At 37.5% G+C, this 22,487-nt stretch overlaps 1 protein-coding gene across 3 annotated transcripts in view; it reads right to left on the reverse strand.

Annotated features, from left to right (window-relative positions):
• GSK3B (glycogen synthase kinase 3 beta) overlaps positions 1-22,487 on the reverse strand; it is a 156,191-nt gene that overhangs the window by 17,211 nt on the left and 116,493 nt on the right. For 2 of the 3 annotated variants that reach the window (XM_041002660.1, XM_041002662.1), the window contains exons 9-10: positions 15,579-15,617; positions 12,799-12,985 (exon numbers count right to left, since the gene is read on the reverse strand). In XM_041002660.1, the coding sequence (XP_040858594.1) occupies positions 12,799-12,985; positions 15,579-15,617 (226 nt within the window). The remainder of the gene's footprint in view (positions 1-12,798; positions 12,986-15,578; positions 15,618-22,487) is intronic. The other variant, XM_041002661.1, reaches the window with a different exon arrangement.

A 22,487-nucleotide genomic window follows, 5' to 3' on the forward strand; every position in this document is an offset into this window, starting at 1 on the left:
AACCCAGGAAATTCGAAGCCACATTTTAAGCCTTTTACCTTCTTTAAAGAACATCTAATCATTGTTTGGAGAAATTTTATAATGCATTGAAGGATTAGGTATTTTGGGAATAGCTTTTATAGTTACCTTTTGGAAGTTTGAAATAGGCTTTTTACTTGTATATGAAAAAAAGGTTCTGTCAACCGAACACAGGCTGCCTTCTCCAGGTACCCCAACAAGTACAAAGTTCTACATGGGAATTTTAAGGAACTATTCTAACATTAGATGTTGATACACAGTAAGCTAATCATGTAAATAGAAGCAGGTGTTGTTAGCTTTAGGTTATATGGCTGTCTGGTCTCCCAAGCTGACTGCCTGGCATTCCAGCATTTAACCTGTGATATTCACGTTGGCTCTAACGTGTCATGGTTTGAAGGAATAATTTTGTGACCAGGGAAAAAATATTCTCTGAGCTACACTTGTATATTATAATAATCGAAAGATATAGCTTGAAGTAAAGTGAACTTCACATAAAATAAGATCAATTAATAAATGATCTGATTGATAAATTTAATTAATAATCAAAAACTAGTAAAATGCCAACTCAGTGGCATTTTAATTGATTATATTCACAATGTTGTACATCTATTACCCTCTTCTAGTTCCAAAACATTTTCAATATCCTAGAGGAAGCTCCATGTCCTGCTAAGGATAGTAAATATTTTTGTTCAGCCTGATTTTTAAAAATTAAATAAACTTATTTTCATTTAAAAGGCAGAGACAAAGGCAGAGAGAGAGAGAGAGAGAGAGAGAGAGCGCTTCTATCTGGCTGGTTCACTCCTTAAATGTCTATAATAGCATTTTCATGGCATTTAACAGCTGCACCAAATGTTCTTTTTTTTTTTCCCCAATAAACACTGATTTATTCAACTTGATACCTAAATACTAGAATTTATACTAAATCAGACACCAAATGATATCAGATTTTGCTAAGGCAAAAGCAATAAATTTATTCCATGATTTATGAAAGATTAATAGGAAGAATAGATTAAAACTGACAGAAACTAGAAAAATCACTGAATTAATTATTAGGTTCTAAGAGATGTTGTTTTCTCACAGTCTTATTTAGTGATTGTTTTACTTCTCAGTGAGGAATAAGAGATCCTATGCCAGTTTTAGCTTAAGTCAGTGCAATTTTAACCCACAATTTTATACCTAGAAAACCAACAGAATTGTTTCAGTAACAATCACGGCAGACCCAAGGAATACGCACGATAGGGGCAGACATTGTGCTCTTTATGAGCCTATACAAGGAATCCAGATTACCATCCCAATTAATTAAAGTCTTCTTAAAAATTCCTGCACCTACCCACATGTCCATTCAACAGTACTATAGAGTATGTCAGATCCCAGAACAGAGGGACAAAAAGATAACTATCCTTTTCTGGTCAATAGAAATAGGATTGAACAACATCCAATCAGCTGGCAAGAAAGAAAGAACTTCAGCACAGCAGCATATCCAAACTGAAAGAGCTCTTTGATCATTGCCCAACATCTAATAGAAAACTTGAAAAAAGAGGGTTAAGGCATTCTGATAAAGCTCCTGTTAAGATAATCTATAAAACAGACTTGCTTTCAGAGCCTTGACCCATCCTGTACTGCTTTCCCAGGCCACAAGCAGGGAGCTGAATGATTCAGGAAGTGGAGCAGCTGGACACAAACTGGCATCCAGAGGCATGCAAGGTGAGGATTAAGCCACTAGGCTAACATGCCGGGCCCTCTACTTACTTTTTTTTTTTTAAAGATTTATTTTTATTATTTTTTCATTGGAAAGGCGGATATACAGAGAGGAGAGAAAGAGAGGAAGATTTTCCGTCCGATGATTCACTCCCCAAGTGAGCGCAACGGGCCGATACTATGCCGATCCGAGGCGCTTTCTAGAACCTCCTTTCTCTCTTATCATCTGCTTTCTTTTCTGAACACTCTTGCCTATCTCCTCTAAGACATCCATAAATCTGCTGAGTCTACATGTTGCTTTTTGAGTGCTCCAATTATCCTATCTCTCAGCTAAACCGTTCCCCAAAGTTCTTTTGGCCTAGACATTAGGATACCACTCCTTAAATTACTACAAAGTTACCATTCTCTCTGAAAATGCAGCTAAGTGGCAGAAGGGTAGACTTCAGGATAAACCCCTTTTTTTTTTTTTTTACAATGTTTATTAGCTAATTAGGGCAAAAAGTTTCAAGAATTGCAGGAAAGTGGGCAAGACTATTATTTCCACATTGTTTCCTTCATGTATCTGGGGGAAAAGGGGAGACAAAGGGAGAAGCTCCACCCAGTCTCCCACCCATCCCAGGTCCCTGATGTAGGGCATGCTCCGAGGGTCTTGCCCAAGTAGCTTTGACAGTTCAACCGTTATGAATTGCTGCCAATTTTGCCACTCCAAGCATGACAAGGTCGCTGAAGAATCCACTGAAAAAAGAGGGTTTTTTTTCCCACAGGGCACCCCAGAGTCTCCATTTGCCGTTTTTCACTGCCAACACATGGTTGAGGTAGTTGACTGATATCTTCTGTCCTCTGTCTTTTCATGGTTAGAGTTCTGAGTCCGGCAGTTCAATTGGGGAGATCCCCAAAGAAACTTTTTCTGAGGTGTTCCCAGACCAGACTTGTGTGTGTACTTGCAATACAACGCCTGGTACAGTCAATTGCCCCAATCAGCTGGTGGTTGCAACTGGGGTTAAACCAATTTTGCCAGGACCTCAGGAGGACTCTGTTTGTTGAAAGAACTTCAACTGACAAAACTTAATGCTAATTTTGGCTTAGAAAAAAAAAGGACTGGGGGATTGTGTATAATGGAATGGGAGAGAAGACATACAAAACAACTTATTCCCTTGTATATTCCAGGCTTGAAATAGACATTTGGTGAATAAGAAAATAACGATAATTGTTGAAATTTTCCTGATCCCAACTGCTTCCTAAGGTTCATTCACTTGTATTCTATCTCTGAGGTTTAATGAGAAAAAAGGAAGAGAAGGAGGTGTGTCAAAAGTTGTCCTGGTTTCCAATGTCTAGATGCAGATAATACCATTGGTCATGGGTGAGAGAACAATCAAGTTAGGCTTGCAGAAAACCAAAGTCTAATATTCCTCCAGTCTATTGACTGAGGCTTTCAGAGTATCTCACACTGTTCTGTTCACCTCTCTCCTTCCTCTGGCTCATCACAAAAATACTTCTTGTGATTATATGAAAGTAATACTAACTAATGTTTAGTAGGATAAACTAACATGGCAGAGTTACAAACTTTAAAATTTTGGTTAGCTCTGTTCTAAGTGATACTTAAATTAAATACTACATTTTATCCAAAGTGCTTAATTTTCAGAGTTTAGTTTTTATCACAAGTTAACTTTAACCAAAATACCAACTACAGGATCCAGCTGGCCCAAGGGGTTAAGCCACAGTCGTTGACACTGACAGCTGAGGGCTGATCTGTGTGCTGGCTGTTCCACTTTCAATCTAGCTTTCTGTTAATGTGATTGGAAAAGCAGCAAACATGGTTCAAGAGCCAGGACCCGTGCTACCACGTGGGAGACCCAAATGAAGTTCCAGGTCCCTGACCCTGGCCTGACACAGCCCAACTGTTGTGGCCATTTGGGCAGTAAACCAGCAGATAGTAAATATTTGTCTCTCTCTCTCTTTCTGCAACTCTTTCAAATAAGTAAGCAGATTTAAAATAAAATAAAAACAAAAGTAGCAACTAAAGAGAACATTAGAAATGTCTCCTAAACAGTAGTTCATGAATCAACAGGGTTTCCAAGTTTATGGAAGCTTCAGATTATCTTTTATTTCCATTTTAACCATGACTTTTTTGAAATTTCTTTGCCCCAGTTTTATTCAAAGTGGTATGTGTCATTCACTTAAATATTTATTGAGCATGTACTACATGTAGATTGTGGATTATCTAACTGGGGAACACTAATGAAGACTTCACTAAACATCTATTTTGAAGTCAGAAGAGTACTTAACACTGCTTACAGCAGATGCTCCCAAATCCTCCCACTCAAATGTTTCTACTTCTGCATTTTAACTGCACAACCAACTGAACACTGGTTCTACTTCAACCCCTTGAATTAATGTTTCATTCTGATTAGCATGTGCTTTAAAGCTGCATATGGACAAAAGCCACATTTCTGTATTAGGAAACAAAAACACTACCTGAAGTCACTGCTCCAAAACCAGAACAGAGAGCATCAGCTAGAATGACACTGAGGAATACTTCTTCTTTGCACAGAGAAAGGACCCTTTCTCATAGAAAAACTGTGATTAGACAGTCATGGAGAAAGTACTATTAATATGACTTTAGCCTGGTTTCAGAATGGCTGCAAATACAGGACATTTTATTGCTTAAAAAAAAATAAAAGAGGCCAGGTATCAAAATGAAGGTGCTTTCAATTTAATACATTTAGCTTGACTAAAGGTGATTTCAGGACCTGGCACAGTAGCCTAATGGTTAAAGTTCTCGCTTGGCACATACTGGGATCCCAAATGCAGCTGCTTGGGGAGTGAATCAGTGGATGAAGATCTTCTTCTCTGTATATCTGATTTTCCAATAAAAATAAGTAAGTCTTAAAAAAAAGATTTCAAGGGTATACTTATAGAGAAAATATAAAATACAAAGATTCAATAATGTACATCTTTTTCTCTGATATTCACGGAATCACATAGTTACAAAGACTCTACATACACATTCGGATAGTCATATTTATATCTGATATACTAGGGAAATAATATTCATTGGAGTTGAATTGTCCATTCTTTAATCTGAAACCTTTACTTCAAAAAGGTATGTGTCATGTGTTTTGAACAATTTTAAAACCTTTTATACTTTCAAAACCTTGTGCTAATCAGAAATGGGGCGGGAGAGCAAAGAAATCTTCCATCCCCTTAGAATGTGTGAGGAAGACTTGTAGTGTAACCTATCAGGAAAATGACAGTAACTTATTGGTAATAGATTCAAAACAACATTAGACAATAATTAAACTACAAAGCATACAGGGGGAACCAAGAGCGATCCTGACAACCTACTAACAGGAGGTCATATGCACAGAGCAGGGGTGGGCCCCAGAGTGGAGCAGGAAAACAGAAGAGGCTTGTATCCCACACCTGGAGACTCCTGGATCCCCACCAAGGACTATCCGTACGGGCACCAAGGTCTGCATCCCCAACTGCCAGAGAGACCACGGGGAACTGGAATGCCTTCGGAGTCTGAGAACTCAGAGGGCATTCCCCTCCCACGCTTTGGATCTACTACACAGGATGAAAGAAGTCCAAAATCTTCCTCGTGGGATCCAAGGTCGTCGGAACAACAGCCAGAAACCAAGAGAGGTCCTCAGAATCAAAAGAACAGTAAGCTTCCTTCGGGACTAAGGAGAGAAGCTTTCTCTGGTCCTTACTTAGTTCCAGCTTTGGGTCTCCACCCTCTCTGCAATGACTATCAGGGTCGCTCCAGAGCCCCCCCCCCAAACACACACACACACACACACACACACGAATAGATAAACAGAGAACAACAAGGAAAGCTTGGTCAGCATGGACTCACACATGCCTTACTAGGTAGGACACAGAGCAAGTACTCCTCACCAAGGTACCGAAGATTTCTCTGCACACCCCTCCTATAACGGCTATGCACCTCAATTGTTGAAATGTCAATGGAGTAGTCACAGGATGTGGTTAAGAACTTGCACCATTTCCAATATATTGTTTACTCAATACTATGTCAATTAGTACCATAATATCGTATATTGTTGTGGATGTTGTTGGGGCTTTTGATTGATTGGGATTTTACTTTGTTGGCTCTGCCTTCAGACCAGAGAAGGTCTCCTCAAGAAGCTGTTGAACTTATCTGGACGATAAGATGTTGGGACTCTATGCTTGGTATATGCTTACAATGAAGGAATCTCAACTGAACTTGAACTTTGGTTATGCAAAAAGGTGGAGGAACCCACCATGGGGGGAGGGTTATGTGAAGGGTGGGAGCAATCCCAGTACCTATGGAGCTGTATCACATAATACAATGTTATTAATAAAAAAAAAGTATGTGTCAAAGGTGAAGCATTATAACAATGTTGAAGGCTTTGAGGACAGTACAATTAGCTAACTCTAATAGCTAGCTAACCTGCTCACTCTTCAAAGTCCTTCAGCATTTTCAAGACCATATTCTAAAATTTAAGCCAATTTATTTCTTATTTTATCTGTTTTATATGTATTGAAGAACATGTAAATTGCATTTATCAGATCCTGACTCATTATAATGCAGTAAGCCTAAGACCACAAATGATATCACTTCCAGGATAGATGGATGAAAGGAGGGAACACAGATTTACCATGTGATTCAGCAACACCTAGAAGAACTGAAATCAATTTTTCATGTATAAAGCATTTATACATGAATGCTCACAGTATTTACAATAAAGAAACAACCAATAAGAGTAAATCCACATAATAAAAAAATACTATTTAGCCATTAAAAACAATGAAGTACTGAAATGTGCTACACTAATGAACCTTGAAAACATACCAAGTTAAAGAACTGGGTTGCAGGAAGGGCCAATGTGGAGTCAGTGCTGAATTTCAACAGGGTTTTCTTTAGGAGCAAGTTATTTTGGAACTTGGTAAAGGAAGTAGTTGTGCAACACTGAATGTACTAAGTATCACTGAACTGCTTACTTTAATATGTTTAATCTTACTCAGATTTCATGTCAGTGTTTGTTTTTAAGATTTATACCATCAATATGGGGAGAGAGCTAAACTATGTCATAAAACGAAATAATAATAATAATAATAATAATAACAACAACAACAATAATATTTATGCCATCAGGGCCCAACGCAGTAGCCCAGTGGGCTGGGGTCCTTGCCTTGCATGTGCTGGGATCCCATATGGGAGCAGTTTGTGTCCCGGCAGCCCTGCTCCCATCCAGCATCCTGCTTGTGGTCTGGGAAAGCAGTGGAGGACGGCCCAAAGCCTTGGGACTCTGCACCTGCATGCGAGACCCAAAAAAAGCTCCAGCCTTCTGGCTTTGGATTGGCTTAGCACTGACCATTGAGGCCACTTGGGGAGTAAATCATCAGAAGGTGTTATCTTCCTCTCTGTCTCTCTTCCTCTCTGTATGTCTGACTTTCAAATTAATAAAATTGTTTTTAACAGAGACAGATAGAAAAGAAAAAGACAGAGATCTTCGATTCAATGGTTCCTCTCCTTAATAGTGACAATGGTCAGGGCTATGCCAGTAGGAAATCACATCTAGAGATCACATCTAGAGATCACATCTAGATGTGATTTCCGTGTGATTTCCTACACGGATTCCAAGGGCCCAGGCACTTGGGTCCTCTTCCACTGCCTTCAGGTGCATCAGCAGGAATTTGGAGTGGAAGTAGAATAGTCAGGATTTAAATTTGCACTCAACTATAGGATGCTAACATCACTACTGGAAACTTAAATCATTTGCTTAACACTGGGCCCAAGTATTTCATTTTTGATCATCACATGATACAAATATTATAAAGTACATAACAACCAGCCAAAAAATTCTATACATTACTAGTTTCACACTGTATTTGATGTTTTCCCAGGAAATGCATCTGACAAGGTTTTTCTTAAGAGTTTACAATGAACAAAGAGTATGCTTTGGAAAAGATTGTTAATGTAAAAACAAAAGCAAAACAATCAATCCCAGGTGAAACATTGAGGTAATTTGATGTAAGTGGTAGACAGGAAAAGAAATTTAACATTAATTTACTAATTCCTAATGCTCCACAATGAGAAGTGTTGTATTGCTGCCTTTTAGAGATTACTTTAAAAAGCAATCCTGTGGGGCCCGGAGTGGTTAGCCTAGTGGCTAAAGTACTTGTCTTGCATGTGAGAAGATCCCATATGGGTACCAGTTGGTGTCCCAGCTGCTCCACTTCCCATCTAGCTTCCTATTTGTGGCCCAGGAAAGCAGTCAAGGATGGCCCAAAACCTTGGGACCTTGTACCCATGAGGGAGACCCGGAAGAGGTTCCTGGCTCCTGGCTTTGGATTCAGATCAACTTAGTTCTGGCTGTTGTGGCCACTTGTGGGAGTGAACCAGCGGATGGAGGAACTTTCTCTCTGTAAAATCTGGCTTTCCAATAAAAATAAATAAATATTTTAAAAAAAGAAAAGCAATCCTGTAAAGTTATACTGTGTGGTTAATAAACATATCAATAACACAAGAGAAAATGAAAGTTATTATGTAAATGGTACCTGCAGTTTATTCAGTGTTTTTCTTAGATTTAGAAAGTGCTTCATTTGTTTGGCATGGTAGCCTAGTGGCTAAGTCTTCGCCTTGCATGTGCCAGGATCCTAGGATCCCATATGGGCGCTGGTCCCAATCCCAGTGGTCCTGTTTCCCATCAAGTTCCCTGCTTGTGGCCTGGGAAAGCAGTCAAGGACGGCCCAAAGCCTTGGGACCCTGCATCCATGTGGGAGACCTGGAAGAAGCTCCAGACTCCTGGCTTCAGACTGGTGCAGCACCTGCCGTTGTGGCCCCTCAGGGAGCGAATTATCAGAGGGAAGATCTTCCTCTCTCTCTCTCCTTCTCTCTGTATATCTGACTTTTCAATTAAAAAAAAAACAACATAAATTTTTAAAGAAAGTGCTTCATGTCAAAACATGAAAGAACGTAAACCTAAGAGATTATGATGCATGGTTCAAAACGTAGTTCTATCGATTACAGAAACATAGTTGTAAAGGGAACATATGAACAATTTGAATAAAAATGTTTTATGACATTTAAGATGTAAAACAGCAAAATTCCCAATATGTTATTATAAAATACAATTTTAAGTATATTGCCAATAACAAGAAATACATTTAGAACATTAATAGAAAAAAACTGGAATCATTATTTTATTTTTCAGGATCATCAGTACTTGTCAGAAAAAAGATTTTGGGAATGGAGACAGTGCTTACAGCACAGTGGGCTTGAGGGATGGGCATCCCATATCGGCCATATCGGAGTGCCTGTTCAAGTTGCAGCTTTTCTACTGATTCAGCTCCCTGCTAATAGAGCGGTAGATGATGGTCTGAACTCTTGCCACCTGTGTGGGAGATCCCAATGGAGTTTTAGGCTCCTGGCTTTGGCCATTTGTGGAGTGAACCCGTGGATGGAAGCCTTTCTCTCTGCACTCTACCTTTCAAACAAGTAAGTAAATAATTTTTTTTTACAAAGGCAATTTAAAAACCCTACATTTTATAAAATGCTAAAAAGTGATTATTCTGAATGCTAACAGGGTTATTTTGGAATTAATAATTTTAATTTTCTCTGTACTTCCAGTGTTTTTTTTTTTCAACATTTTCCTCACTTTACATGTATCATCCTTAATTAAAATCAGAGCACTAGGAATTAAAGTAAGTTTATTTTGTTGGAAGAACCTATAGTATATAACATGGAGTCACGGGCTTTTTGCTCTGAAAGTCCTTGACAGAGGTTTGTAGTATAATCTTGCTAAATTTGAGGGTGGGTTTATAGCAGAGCAGGTAAAGCTATCGCCTGTAATGCCTACCACTTCCTATTCCTGTGACAGGTGTCCTGACTGTTTCTCTTCTGATCTAGCATTCTGCTAGTGACCTGGGAAAAGTAACAGATGGCTCAAGTGCATGGGCCCCTGGCATACATGTAAAGGACCCAGAGGAAGCTCTTGGCTTTGATCTGATTGTAGCCACTTAGGGACAGAACCAGTGGATGGAAGAGCTCTTTCTACCTATCCCTCTCCATAACTCTTCTTGAATAAATAAATAAATCTCAAAACAAAACAAAAAAACAAATACCTGCCAAATTGGGTTCATTTCTGGCACTATTCAGCCTTCTCTTAAACATTTTCAAACACAGAAAGGAATACTTTAAAAACAAGCTGTTACGTTAACCGAAAAAAATTTTTTTTTTCGGATTCATCACTAAATTCAATTTGCAGTTGTGTTGGTTACTAAGGTTTTTGTATTAAAAGCAAATAAAACACCTCTGGAATTTATTACTAACATTGGAAATTTTGCCACGTGGTAGAAGAATATGTTTACCCCTTGCTACATGATATAGTCAAGAGGTATTTTTATACAGTTATCAAGGAGTACCTTAATTCTTTCCTTTTCCACCGGTAATCATTGTGCTTTTCTGTATAAATCTTCCCTATCATCAACGAATTTTCTTACAATTGGGTAAATACTACTCATAACAACATTCCAAAAAGTTTCTGGTCATCTAAAAAAGTCAGAATTAATGGAACAAGCTATATGGAATTTTTTAAGTCTTATTTATTTATTTATTTGAAAGGCAAAGTTACAAAGAGGGAGACACAAAGAGAGAGTGATTTTTCCATCTGTTAGTTCACTCCCTAAATGGCCCCAACAGCCAGGATTGGGCCAGGCTGAAGCCAGGAGCCAGAAGCTTCATTCAAGTGCCCCTTGTTGGTACAGCGGCCCAAAGCTTTGCGTCATCCTCTGTGCTTCCCCAGGCATATTAGCAGGGAGCTGGATCAGATGTGTAGCATCTGGGACTCAAACCAGTGCCCATATGGGATGTTGGCACTGCAGATGGTGGCTCTGCCTGATATACCACAGCTCAGGCTCCTGGACCTTTTGAAAATGTGGTTTACATTAGCACTGCTAATGGTTACATGATACTGATAATAAGGTATATTAGTCAACTAAGTCATTCAAGTTTATCATCAACTCAGTCGTTCACATAAATTATTCATGTGTTCAACTTCCCACTTAAGAAAATTTTAAATAGGGGAAAACATTTGCTTTGGATTAAAGGAAATTTATTGCTTTCTTGGCTCTAGTTTTCCATTTTCTGTCTATATTTCCTAGTCTAAATTTACTAACCCACCAATGCATCGAATCTTTGTTTCATCTTTCCTGAATTGTATACTTTTTTAATTGGTCAATTTAATAAGGCAATCTGGGCAGCACGGTGGCTCAACTGCCTAAATCTCTGCCTTGCAGTACCAGCATCACATACAGGTGCCAGTTTGTGTCCCAGATGCGCCACTTCCTATTCAGCTCCCTGGTTATGCCCTGGAAAGTAGCAGAGAATGTCTGAATGCATTGGGACCCTACCACCCACGTGGGAGTCCTGGAAGAGGCTCCGGGCTCTGTATCTGCTCAGTCCCTGCTGTTGTGGCCATCTGAGGAGAACTAGCAGATGGAAGATCTTTGTCTTCCATAAAAAACATCTTTAAGAAGGCAATCATGGGCCTGGCGACGTGACCTAGCAGCTTAAGTCCTCACCCTGAATGCGCCAGGATCCCATATGGGTACCAGTTCTAATCCCGGCAGCTCCAGTTCCCATCCAGCTCCCTGCCTGTGGCCTGGGAAATTAGTCGAGGATGGCCCAATACTTTGGGACCCTGCACCCGCATGAGAGACCCAGAAGAGGTTCCTGGTTCCCGGCTTCGGACAGGGCAGTACTGTCCGTTGCGGCTCACTTGGGAAGTGAATCATCGGATGGAAGATCTTCCTCTCTGTCTCTCCTCTTCTCTGTATATCTGACTTTGTAATAAAACAAATAAATCTTTAAAAAAAAAGAAGGCAATCGTGGACCCTGGGATGGTAGCCTATTGGCTAAAATCCTTGCATTGCATGGGCCAGGATCCCATATGGGTGCTGGATCTAATCCCAGTGGCCCCACTTCCCTTTTAGCCCCCTGCTTGTGGCTTGGGAAAGCAGTCAAGGATGGCCTAAAGCCTTGGGATCCTGTGTCTGTGTGGGAGACCCAGGAGAGGATCCGGGTTTCTGACTTCAGATTGGTGTAGCTCCAGCCATTGCGGCCGCCATTGGACAGATCTTCCTCTCTGTCTCTCCTTCTTTCTGTATATCTGACTTTCTAATAAAAAATGGAATAAAATAAATTTTTAAAAAGAAGGCAATCACATCGTCACTAGCCACTGTGACTGAATCAATCAATCACCTCTGGTCTTACGGTGAAAGGAAATGAAACAGAAAAATTTGTGAGGAAACAATGAGTATCTCTATTACTTTCAGAAAGCATTAATGACAATACAAAACTCCCTTTTTCTTTCAATGTTTTCTTAGCAGTAGTAATGGTATTAAGTACCAAAGGAAGACAGTTCTTTGTATATGTGCCATGTATAATACTTTGAAATGTTTATAGTTTATCTCCTGTTTATAAGGTAATTGAATTTATTCAAAGCCACCACTATTTTCTTAGCTTTTAAAAATTTTGATACAAAGGCAGAAGTTTGGTGCCATGGTTAGGTCCATCCATGTCCTGTATTGGAGCTCACAGTTTGAGTCTGGCTAAACACACCTGTGAAGTCAGATAATGACCCAATTACCTGGGTACCTGCTGCCCACATGGGGGATCTGGATCGAGTTCTCAGCTATTGGGCTCAGCCCAGCCTAGCCAAAGTTGTGTGGTTAACGGGGAAATGCACCAGAAGATGGAAGGCATTTCTCTTTCTCTGCCTTTCAAATCAAATTAAATAATTAAATTAAAACTCTGGAGTTAAAATGTAAATTAGTCTTCTTAGTGGTAAACACTACTCAGTAGAATCAACTTCTCATGTGCCAACTTTCATAATCTATCAAAAGCCAGAGAAACCATGCCTATTTGAAAAATCTTACCTTCTACTAATTTCCATGTAAACAGGAAGTTTCCTACCTCCATAAATACTTAATATGTTCATCATTGTTCTCTATAGATTATAACTAAGACAATGTCATTTTGTACCTAGTGAATAACTTTTACAGAGAAATGGTGCCAGAATGGTCTGGAATTACCTTGAGTGGTGAAGTTGAAGAGTGCAGGTGTGTCTCGCCCATTTGGTAGTTTGACATTTGGGTCCCGTAATTCATCAAAAAATGAATGTGCACAAGCTTCCAGTGGTGTCAATCGAGCAGTTGGCGTATACTCCAGCAGACGGCTACACAGTGCAATCGCCTCTGGTGGAGTTCGGGGTCGGAAGACCTGTAGTACGAAATAAAGAAAAGAACAATTAATGTTTTATTTTAAGAATGTAAGTAACTCTGAGTACTCAGTTAACTCCCACCATGTGTGAAAACATGGTTACATTTGGGAAAGGAACCTTACAGAATGAAAAGAGGAAATTGCTCATGACTCACCACACTGGGGTGAGCTGCTAGTTAAGACTATATGAGAAAAGCTCAGTGAATATTCTAGATAATCTAATCATAACAATCAAACATGCATATAAAAGTACAGGCATATGAGAAGGCTGGGTTCCAGAAGCAAGCACAATTACAAGAGTACAAAAGGTTTTCCTAAGTGTTGACAGCTATGGTAACAAAATATTGCCTCTTTTGTGATGTTTTTAATAGAGCAATTATTGATAATGGATGGCACTATTCAAATTTGGCAATCGGAGGGAAAAAAAAGAGAAAAACTATCATCCTAGGTCAATAAATGCTAATAAGGTAGTGTTTTCTTCTCAAAAAACAGAGCCTATTTTCATTTGAAAAAAAATTTTGACTATCTAGAACTTGACAAAATGTCTGACATTGTTTTCTGAAGTAACTAATATCACAGATGTGGCCAGATTATTTTCATTGGAATGACAACACTAGAGTTTTAAATCAGGGAGAAAAAAAAGATATTTTCCATTAACAGCCTTTTAAGTCACAGAAAAAGTCAACTGAAGGGTATTTTTAAAATAAAAAAATAATTAAAAGTTTTAAAGAAATACATAGCTTTGTACTCATCTAAGAGTTAATATTTATCAATATATAAAACCATGAAATATACTTCATTCTAAATTATGGCTAAAGAACAGAATCAGAAGGAAAAGAAACAGAAATCAACGAAGACAGATCAACAGAAAGTCTTTGAAAGCTAAATAAAAAGGAAATATATACTCCCCTGATAGGAAGAACATATAACTAAATAAAAGCTGTGGTGATGGGATAGACAGACACATAAAGAGAAGCAAATATAAATAAGGAAATGAGGGAAACAGACTCATAAGCAAGGAAAGAACATGCAGATTATGACAAGGCATGGTGGAGCCTGGGAGAGTAAGGTTTTTTAGTGAGAATGGTGATGTAACATCTGACTAGCTACTTAAGCTGACTGAAGACAGAACTAGTTACAAACACAGAGTTCATTAGAGCTTCAAGAGCATATGAATAAGCACTTTCTATAGTGAAAATGCTTTTTATTTGATTTTGCTTTTTATATATATTCTATTATCATGAAAGATGCATCTGAAACTGAATGGAGTAGCATTTTGGGAATTTATTCAGAACCTTAGAAGGCCTCAATGTACGTTAGAAAGCCATTGTAAGATCAAAATCTGCTTTCTATATTTTTAAGTACTGTGATTTGCCTTAGTCAAGCAATCTTAAAGTTGTTATACTACTTGAATTATTTAGCTCTTTTTCTATTTTTGGTTATTTCCCCCTTTCTTGCTCCCAAGGTCCACAATCAAATCCAGAAGGCAAAAAGAATATGACCAATGAAAAAAATCAGAAATTTTGTCAAAAAAATATTAATCACTAATGTATATTTTATTCCTTAGGGCAGTTTGCATCTATTTAATGTGAATTTATTCTGTTAGCTAGCAAAAATGCTTTTGCACCAATATGGGTATCACATAAGCAGAATTAGAAGTAGTACCAAAAATAAAAATAGTCTTGCTAACATTCAAATGTGGAGTAGCATGATTATTTTAAAATTAAAAATTTCCTGTTATATTAATACAGATTTTGTGTTAAAGATATTAATAAGCCAGTGTTGTAAGGTTACTTCTGATTATTTTTGTTGAAAAAGTCATCTATCTATATCTTTTTGGTGTTTTTCTAGCTGTAAGTGACCATCCATATTGGTACGAAGACATATTATTAGCTTATCTTGTCAGATCTTAACTCATGGAATCAGTTAAAAACAATAAAGAAAAAAATCATTCCAAGAGCCTACATTTAAAAAAAAAATCAAGATTTAACCTGCCTTTACAAAAAGTATCCGCTGTTACTTTAAACCCTTTGAGACATTCTCGATGAGAAAAGCCTTGGTTCAGTATTCTGTGGACAAAGGTTAAGTGGAAAATTACGTGGGGTCAAAACCCAGTATCTCCCAGAGTTTAGATTTCTGACCATAATACAAGCTGTGGTAGAATACAACTTAGAAAATAACAGGCAAAAGCAGAAACTAACTCTTCTGAATTAACTTTATGTCTTAAGAAAAGGAAACCAAGAACTACTGAAATTTGGCTTTTAAAAAGTTTTGGCTGCCACATCATTCCTTACTCATTGAAACTGCTTTAAGACCCAATCTATGGTTTCTTGAATCCTCATTAATATTTATTCTGGTAAGAATAATTTAAAAACCCTACAATTCCTAAACTTCAGTCTAGATGTTCATGAATGAATCATCTAAAAGACAATCTAAATACACCATAAGTAAAGCCTGTACCATAAAATGAATGAAAACAAATCACTGTACTAAGAGGTATTAGCATATTTGAAGAATAAACAATTGCCTGTTTTACCCTGTGTTTTTACAGACCTGCCCTGAAATTTTGGGAAAGAAAAAATTAAGTACATACCCGTACTCCTGAGGTGAAATGTCCTGTTCCTGACGAATCCTAAAGATGATAATGCAGTGAAATAATCCAAACAGGGGAAGTCAATCCAAAAGAGAATAGTCCAGCAAGGAAAAATATATCCAATGTTATAAGAAATCCATGGTGTGGGGGACATAGAAATGTTTATACAGTTATAAACTTTAAACATCAGTCTCCACAGTAGCAAGTCCAAGTTTTAAAAATTATTTCACCACATGTATGTCAAAAAATGTTTGATTGCGCAATGGTGAGGCACAGTAAAGAAACATTTTAATTTTAACTTATTATGTTCCAATGCCAGTGCATTTATTAAAAAAATACAAAATCAAAAAAAGTTAAAATCAAAATGAAATCTAGAAGTAAAGTTCCCAAAGTAAAGTGGTCTTCTATGACCTGGATTCCTTATCCATAGATATGGCTGGGAGGGGGCACATTTGCCTGCTTTTGAAAATTTAAATTCCCAATCTTAATTTTTCAGTTAATGTGTTCCAGTTATACAGCATAAACATTTTTTTTTGGCTAAATTACTAATGAGAGGAAAGTAATTTATATTACTATAGATTTCAAGCCAGATATTTTCAATTTGTGTGAGCTAAGAAGGATGAGGCCACCGCGGATTATTCTCCATTTTGGATTGACTTCCCTGCTAAAAGATGTTTAATTGCTGACATTCTCTTTTTCTTAGAACTCTTCAGGAAATTGACATATCACCCCAGGAGTGCGGGTATAAACTTACTTTTTCTAGTGTAGGCATTGCCTCTTCATACCCTTGCACCCATTACTTATGGAAAATAAATATAGAACATTCTTTCCTTTTTTGAAAAACTGAAAATAAAATTCTACATTTTTGAGTACTACAAATTCAACACAGTTCCATCTGTAAATATACCCAATTCACCCACCAAAAGCTAAACAAAAGTATATACAATAAACAATACAACTAAGGGACAGTCACAGTTACAGGTGACATGCATAGTGATAGATACCAACACCTAGGCACAACGGAGCCAATTATACAAGGGAGGTGGTAGGGTCTATTATGTCTAGGTATTGAGAACAAAAAATGGCAGAACTCACCAGTAGCTGTGAACTCCCTTGGCTATTCTACAAAAATTTAACATTCTTTTAGGATAGTTTCCAGTGGGGGAATTAAATATTTTGCAAAAATAAATAATCCGCGGATTACTTTTAGTCTGCAGACTAAAATTTAGTACACGGATTAAAATCCGGCCCATCAGAATAAAAATCTCAAAACATAACCAGGTAGACAAAAATAGAAAACCAGACTGAAAAAACTGAGAGCATCAAGTCAGACTTGACTGGGCCAACTAACGATTAGTGCGCAGACTAAATAGACCAGCCAAGTATGCAGCAGGGCCAAGGAGCGCCCAAAACATCCCTTTACAAACTAAGCAAATAAGAAAAATAAAACAAATCAAACAAAACAGAACAAAACAAAAATAAAAAAAAAAGGAAAAAGAAAACGAACAAAAGAAAAAAGGAAAAGGAAAAACGTAAAAGAGCCAAAACACTGACATGAACTTTTAAAGCGATTCAAATACTACCTCACCTATGCAGCAACTCATTTTCTTAAATTGAAATGAGTCACGACTATCATCACAAATACTAGGTCATAGAAGAAACTAATAGGTAATTCATTTTTTCAAAAAGAAAGACTCTGGGGTATTGAACAAACACCACCAAATCCTTAACCGACAAATTATTTAAAACAAACTTGCATGTAGAAAACAAAAGTAAAGAGCAATTTTCTCTCTAGCATAGCCTAAAATAAATTTTGACCATCAAATTGCAACCTGGATCTAGCTGTTATGACTGAAGCTCACGCCCTTTATAACAGACACTTATAAACCATCATGCATCTCACAGCACTGGCTCACAGCGACTATACTCTACTAGGCAGCCAACTAGGGCAACATAAAAATGTCCATTTTTTTTTTTAAATATACAGTAGGAACTGATCTAATAAAACACCAAAGAAATAATGGGCCTATAAACACAGTTACAATAAATGACAACCCATGATTACTCTAAAGACTACCCTCACTCAATATTAGCATTCAGGTTATCTAGTTATTATTTAAAATTATTTGCAGCTTATAACGCCAATACAGGGTTAAAAGTGAGACAATGCCAGGGCTCTGTTGAATAGCTGAATATGTTGGCCAGATAAGATACTGAGTCTACCAAAGCACCATGATTCAATAATTAATCTATATTACTCATTAAAACATTCTTTGGTGGTGCTCTTAAACATTAATCTAATCATACACTGAACACTCAAGGTAAATGAATTCACCCTAAAAATTAGCAGAGGTTAAGTCAACTTTTTAAAGCTCAGGAGTCTTCAAGTTAGCACCTAACAATGTAGAATATGTGAACTGAATACAGCTCAAAACCTACTGAAAGGTTTTCTCTGGCCTTTTAAGACACCATTTCCTAAATTCAGGCACAGGCAAACAAGGCTGGGTATAAGAAACATCAAACCCATTCGTTAGCCATGAGAGATGTAATATTTAGTGAACTTTGAGTGTACTAAATAAACTTCCTGAAGTTTATTGTAAGAAAATTATACAAAAGAACACCTTAAAGTGTTCATGGAAAAAGGAATTAAGAGAAGTTTATTTCAGTGCAAATGAACTCTGAAAATCATGCATAAATTTTTATTATGTTTATTTTCTACAAACTTTCTAAGGACTACTTGTTTGCTTTGATTTCACTTTTTGTGCACTGAAAACACCTATCTCTAATTCTGTTTGTGATTTATCAAATGTACGTTTACCCATTTTAATTTTTCACTGTTCACAAAATAGCTACTGCAGTGAGTTTGGTCTTCCAAGAATACAGAAATATTTCCTTTTCATCCACACCTATTCCCTTCTTGAGAGATACACACCTATATGTTTCAACAATTATTAATCTTTTCTACACTTAAGCAAATCCTAATTCTCCTTGAATAGCCTATATTTCTATTATCTTGAAACAGATTTCCTTTTTCCTCCACCTCTTTTGCTAATGGCATGCCTTATACCACATGTATCTTATGGAATGCCTTTGAAAACTCACAGTACACAATCAAGTATATGCATTGGGCTCTACCCATACAGTACCTGACATTATTCCATACTTGCTTCAATAGAGCTACTCAACTGTAAGTTTTCAAGAACAGACTACATAATTTATTTCCTTTTGTATTCATTACAGTACTCAGCACAGCACTTGTTACACAGAAGACAAAGGCTATAAAGAATTGATAAATTAATAACAGATGCTGTCCTGTCTTCTGCCCCAATGTCATCCACTGCCCCTACACATGCAACCTTTTTTTGTTTTTTCTTTCACATGCAATATTTAAACTCATGACTCAGTATTGCTCCTTTCTTAACATTAATCAATTCCCAAATGATTATCCACCTTAACACTTGAAATTTTAAAAAAGATTTATTTACTTAAAGGCAGAGTTGCAGAGATAAGAGGGAAAGACAAAGCCAGAGACATAGAGAGCACAAACAGAGAGACCAAGAGTGAGCTTTTAACCAGTTTCACGTATAAATTTCATGCACAAGTGGCTCCAACAGCCAGCGGTGGGCCAGGCCAATGCCAGGAGCCTGGAATTCCATCCAGGTCTTCCTTGTGAGTGGCAGAACCCCAAGGAATTGAGATTTTTCCTAGGTGTACTAGCAGAAAGCTGCATGGGAAGTGGAGCAGTTAGTACTGAAACCAGCTTCCATATGGGATGTTGGTGTCTTAGGTAGCTGCCTAATGCCCGGTGCCACAGTGTTGGCTTTGGAAACTGGATTTTAATGTGTATAGTTTCCGGCAAAGAAACTGGAACACACAGGTGTATAAATAGAAAAGTGAAGAAGTCAATCACATAGGAAAATAGAAATTAGAAAAAGAGAAGTGATTATTCTAGCACCAAGAAGAAGATATGGGCAGAAATATCTGTAGAGAACATACTACTATCTACAAGAGATATTTAATAATGGATTAGTACAGTGTTGAAGGGAGAGCTGAATAATAATATAAAACGAGGAAGACCAGAAAAGGTAGGAATATAATAAAGGTTTAATGACAGTTTTTATATTGTGCCTTCTGGGTCTCTCTGAAGGCATTTCAGGTAAGATGTCGAGTAACAGTAGGTAAGTTTATCAGTTCAGAAAAATCTTATATTTAAAGATGGGAGAAAAAGTTAAGATTATGAATAAAGTCTTAAAAGGAAGAAAGCATATAGAAAGTTTTAGGGTTTAGCACAGAGAATAACTTGTTCAATTTGACAGTACTTATTTGAGAGCCAAAACAATCTCACTACTCAATTTCTGTATATGCTGTTAGTAAGCTGGGCATATTTCTATTTAGAATACTGTCAACTGAACCATGTTGACAGTATTCTAAAAACATCATGAATGCAAAAACTGATTTTTGTGGATAGTGATCACTAGGAAATATCCCAGAAACCCACAGACACAAAACCACTGAGTATTAAAGTACTACATATGTCAAAAACTTGGAGGAAGCTCCTGGGTACTGTTTTCAGGTCGGCTCATTCAGCTCTAGCTGATGTGGTCATTTGGAGAGTGAATTAGGAGATGGAAGACATCTCCATCTCTCCTTCTCTCTGTAAACCTGCCTTTAAAATAAAAATAAATGTTTCAAATAATTTTTTAAACAGATAAGGGGTCTTGAAAAAGAGTAGCAGAATGAGTTATTCAAATACAGATAAACACTCATATACCCTTCCACATTACAACCATATTAGAAATACCTTATCTACAATAACTGGGCAGTATACTTTTAAATTAATTGTCCAATACATGAATTTTAGAAATGAGACTAGGTAAATCAGGGAAGGTCAAAATCAGAAAGAATAAAATTGACAGTTTTTCTGCAAAGGAAAAGATCAAGAACAGAGTGTCTGAATTGTTGATCTTCCAGGCTGTGACACTTCTAAGAGTAAAATGGCAAACAATTGATAATTACACTGGATAAGCATAAGTCAGGATGCAGGATCAACATTTCACATTATACCAAACATTCCTAAAGAAGAATCAAAACAATTTTAAATAGGAGTAATAGTATCATATGTGCTTTTAAGAAAGATAACTTTGATAGCAACAAGGAGGATAGACTGAAAGGATATAATATTGAAAAGGCATCAGTTAGAGGTAGGAGGTTGTTTTAAAATTCTGTGATATAAAGGTCTAAACTAAAGTTAGGTCAATGCAGACAGAGAAGAGGACAAATCAGAGAACTACGTGGAGGCATAAATTTCCCATTTATTCAGACCTAAAATAATCCCTAACATTTATATTTACATTATAGTGGTGTTTTCAAAAAGAATTATGAGAAAAGACAAAATAGAGGCATAAACATTTGCAGCAATGCTTAAACTAGATCCTCCCTTCATATCTAACAGTTTCTGATTTGCAGAATATACACGTCTTCTTGTCTTCCATTTAATGTTCAATTTATTTTGCAACACTTTTTTTGTTTTAGCTCTGTTTTTTCATCTTTGAAGTGTGTAGCATACACCAATGCTGAAAATGTAATGCTCTGACCCTGAACAGTGGTCCTTGTTTGAAAATATTAGCACTTGGAGTTGGTATTGTGGGCAGGAGGTTAGGCAGCCTATTGTAATGCTGGCATTCCATTTTGGAGCAAGCATTTGAATCTCAGCTGCTGTACTTCTAATCTCCCTGCTAATGTGCCTGGAATAGCAGAAGATGGTCCAAGTACTTGGGCCTCTATCATTCATGTGCAACACTCAGAGGACAGGAGTTCCTGGCTCTTGGCTTAAGGCTGGATTAATCCTGCTGCAATCATTTAAGGACTGAACCAGAAGATAAAAGGTCTATCTACTTCTCCCTCTCTATCTCCTCTTCTGTCACTTTTTCAAATAAATAAAATCTAAAAATAATCACAACATCATTACTCATTTCCTTCCCTACCTAATAGAACCAGTTTATTTACCAGGGCTGGTATTGTGGCAAAACATATTAAGCCACTCAATGCAATGCTAGCATCCCATATGGGCACCAGTTTGGGCCTCCCTTCCATGCTCCCCGACACTCCACCCATGCTCCACTTCTGCTTCAGCTCACTGCTAACAGGCCTAGGAAAGCAGTGGGAGATGGCTCAATTCCTTGAGCCCTTGCACTCATGTGGAAGATCCAGAAGAAGCTCCTGCTTCCTGCCTTCGGATTGGCCCAGCTCCAGCTATGCAGCCATTTGGGGAGTGAAGCAGTTGATGGAAGATCTCTCTGTCTTTCTTTCTCTTTCTAACCCTATCTCTCAAATAAAAATAAATCTAAAGAAAAAAAAAAAAGAAAAAGGTTTATTAATGAATTAGGCTGCACTGGCTATTATAAAACAGTCTAGGGCAATTTATTATTAAACCTTTAAATCCTCAAGATTCTTGCCATACACCTCAGAGGGTCATCTGTGTTTCTCTTTTCCTGGTATCTTTCTTACACACCTCTATTCCCTCACCCTTTTCATTGAAGACCTATTTTTGTTCATTCTTTTGAGAAGAGATCCTAATTCTAGGACATAGCTTCAACACACAGGATTCCAGGGTTCCAATCCCCATAACTCCAGGAAAATGTGAATGAAGTGGATTCTAACCAAAGACAATAAATGGCTTACTTTTGCATGCTGTTCTTGTTTCTAGACATCTACTTACCTGCCCTCCAAGGCCAACATGCCAACACAGGGAACATTACATATGATTTTGAAATGATTCTACTGGCTGTGCGGTATAAGTCTGCATTTCTTAGCTTCTGCCTGCTATCTTAATGGGGGATGAAGGAAGAAGGGATCGGGTTTCCACTAGGGATTTAAAAAAAATTTTTTTTAAGAAATCAGTATAAACAT

Source organism: Ochotona curzoniae, unplaced genomic scaffold (genome assembly GCF_017591425.1).
Source record: "Ochotona curzoniae isolate NIBS_2020 unplaced genomic scaffold, NIBS_Ocur_1.0 scaffold_2587, whole genome shotgun sequence".
In the NCBI taxonomy this organism is placed as follows: domain Eukaryota; kingdom Metazoa; phylum Chordata; class Mammalia; order Lagomorpha; family Ochotonidae; genus Ochotona; species Ochotona curzoniae.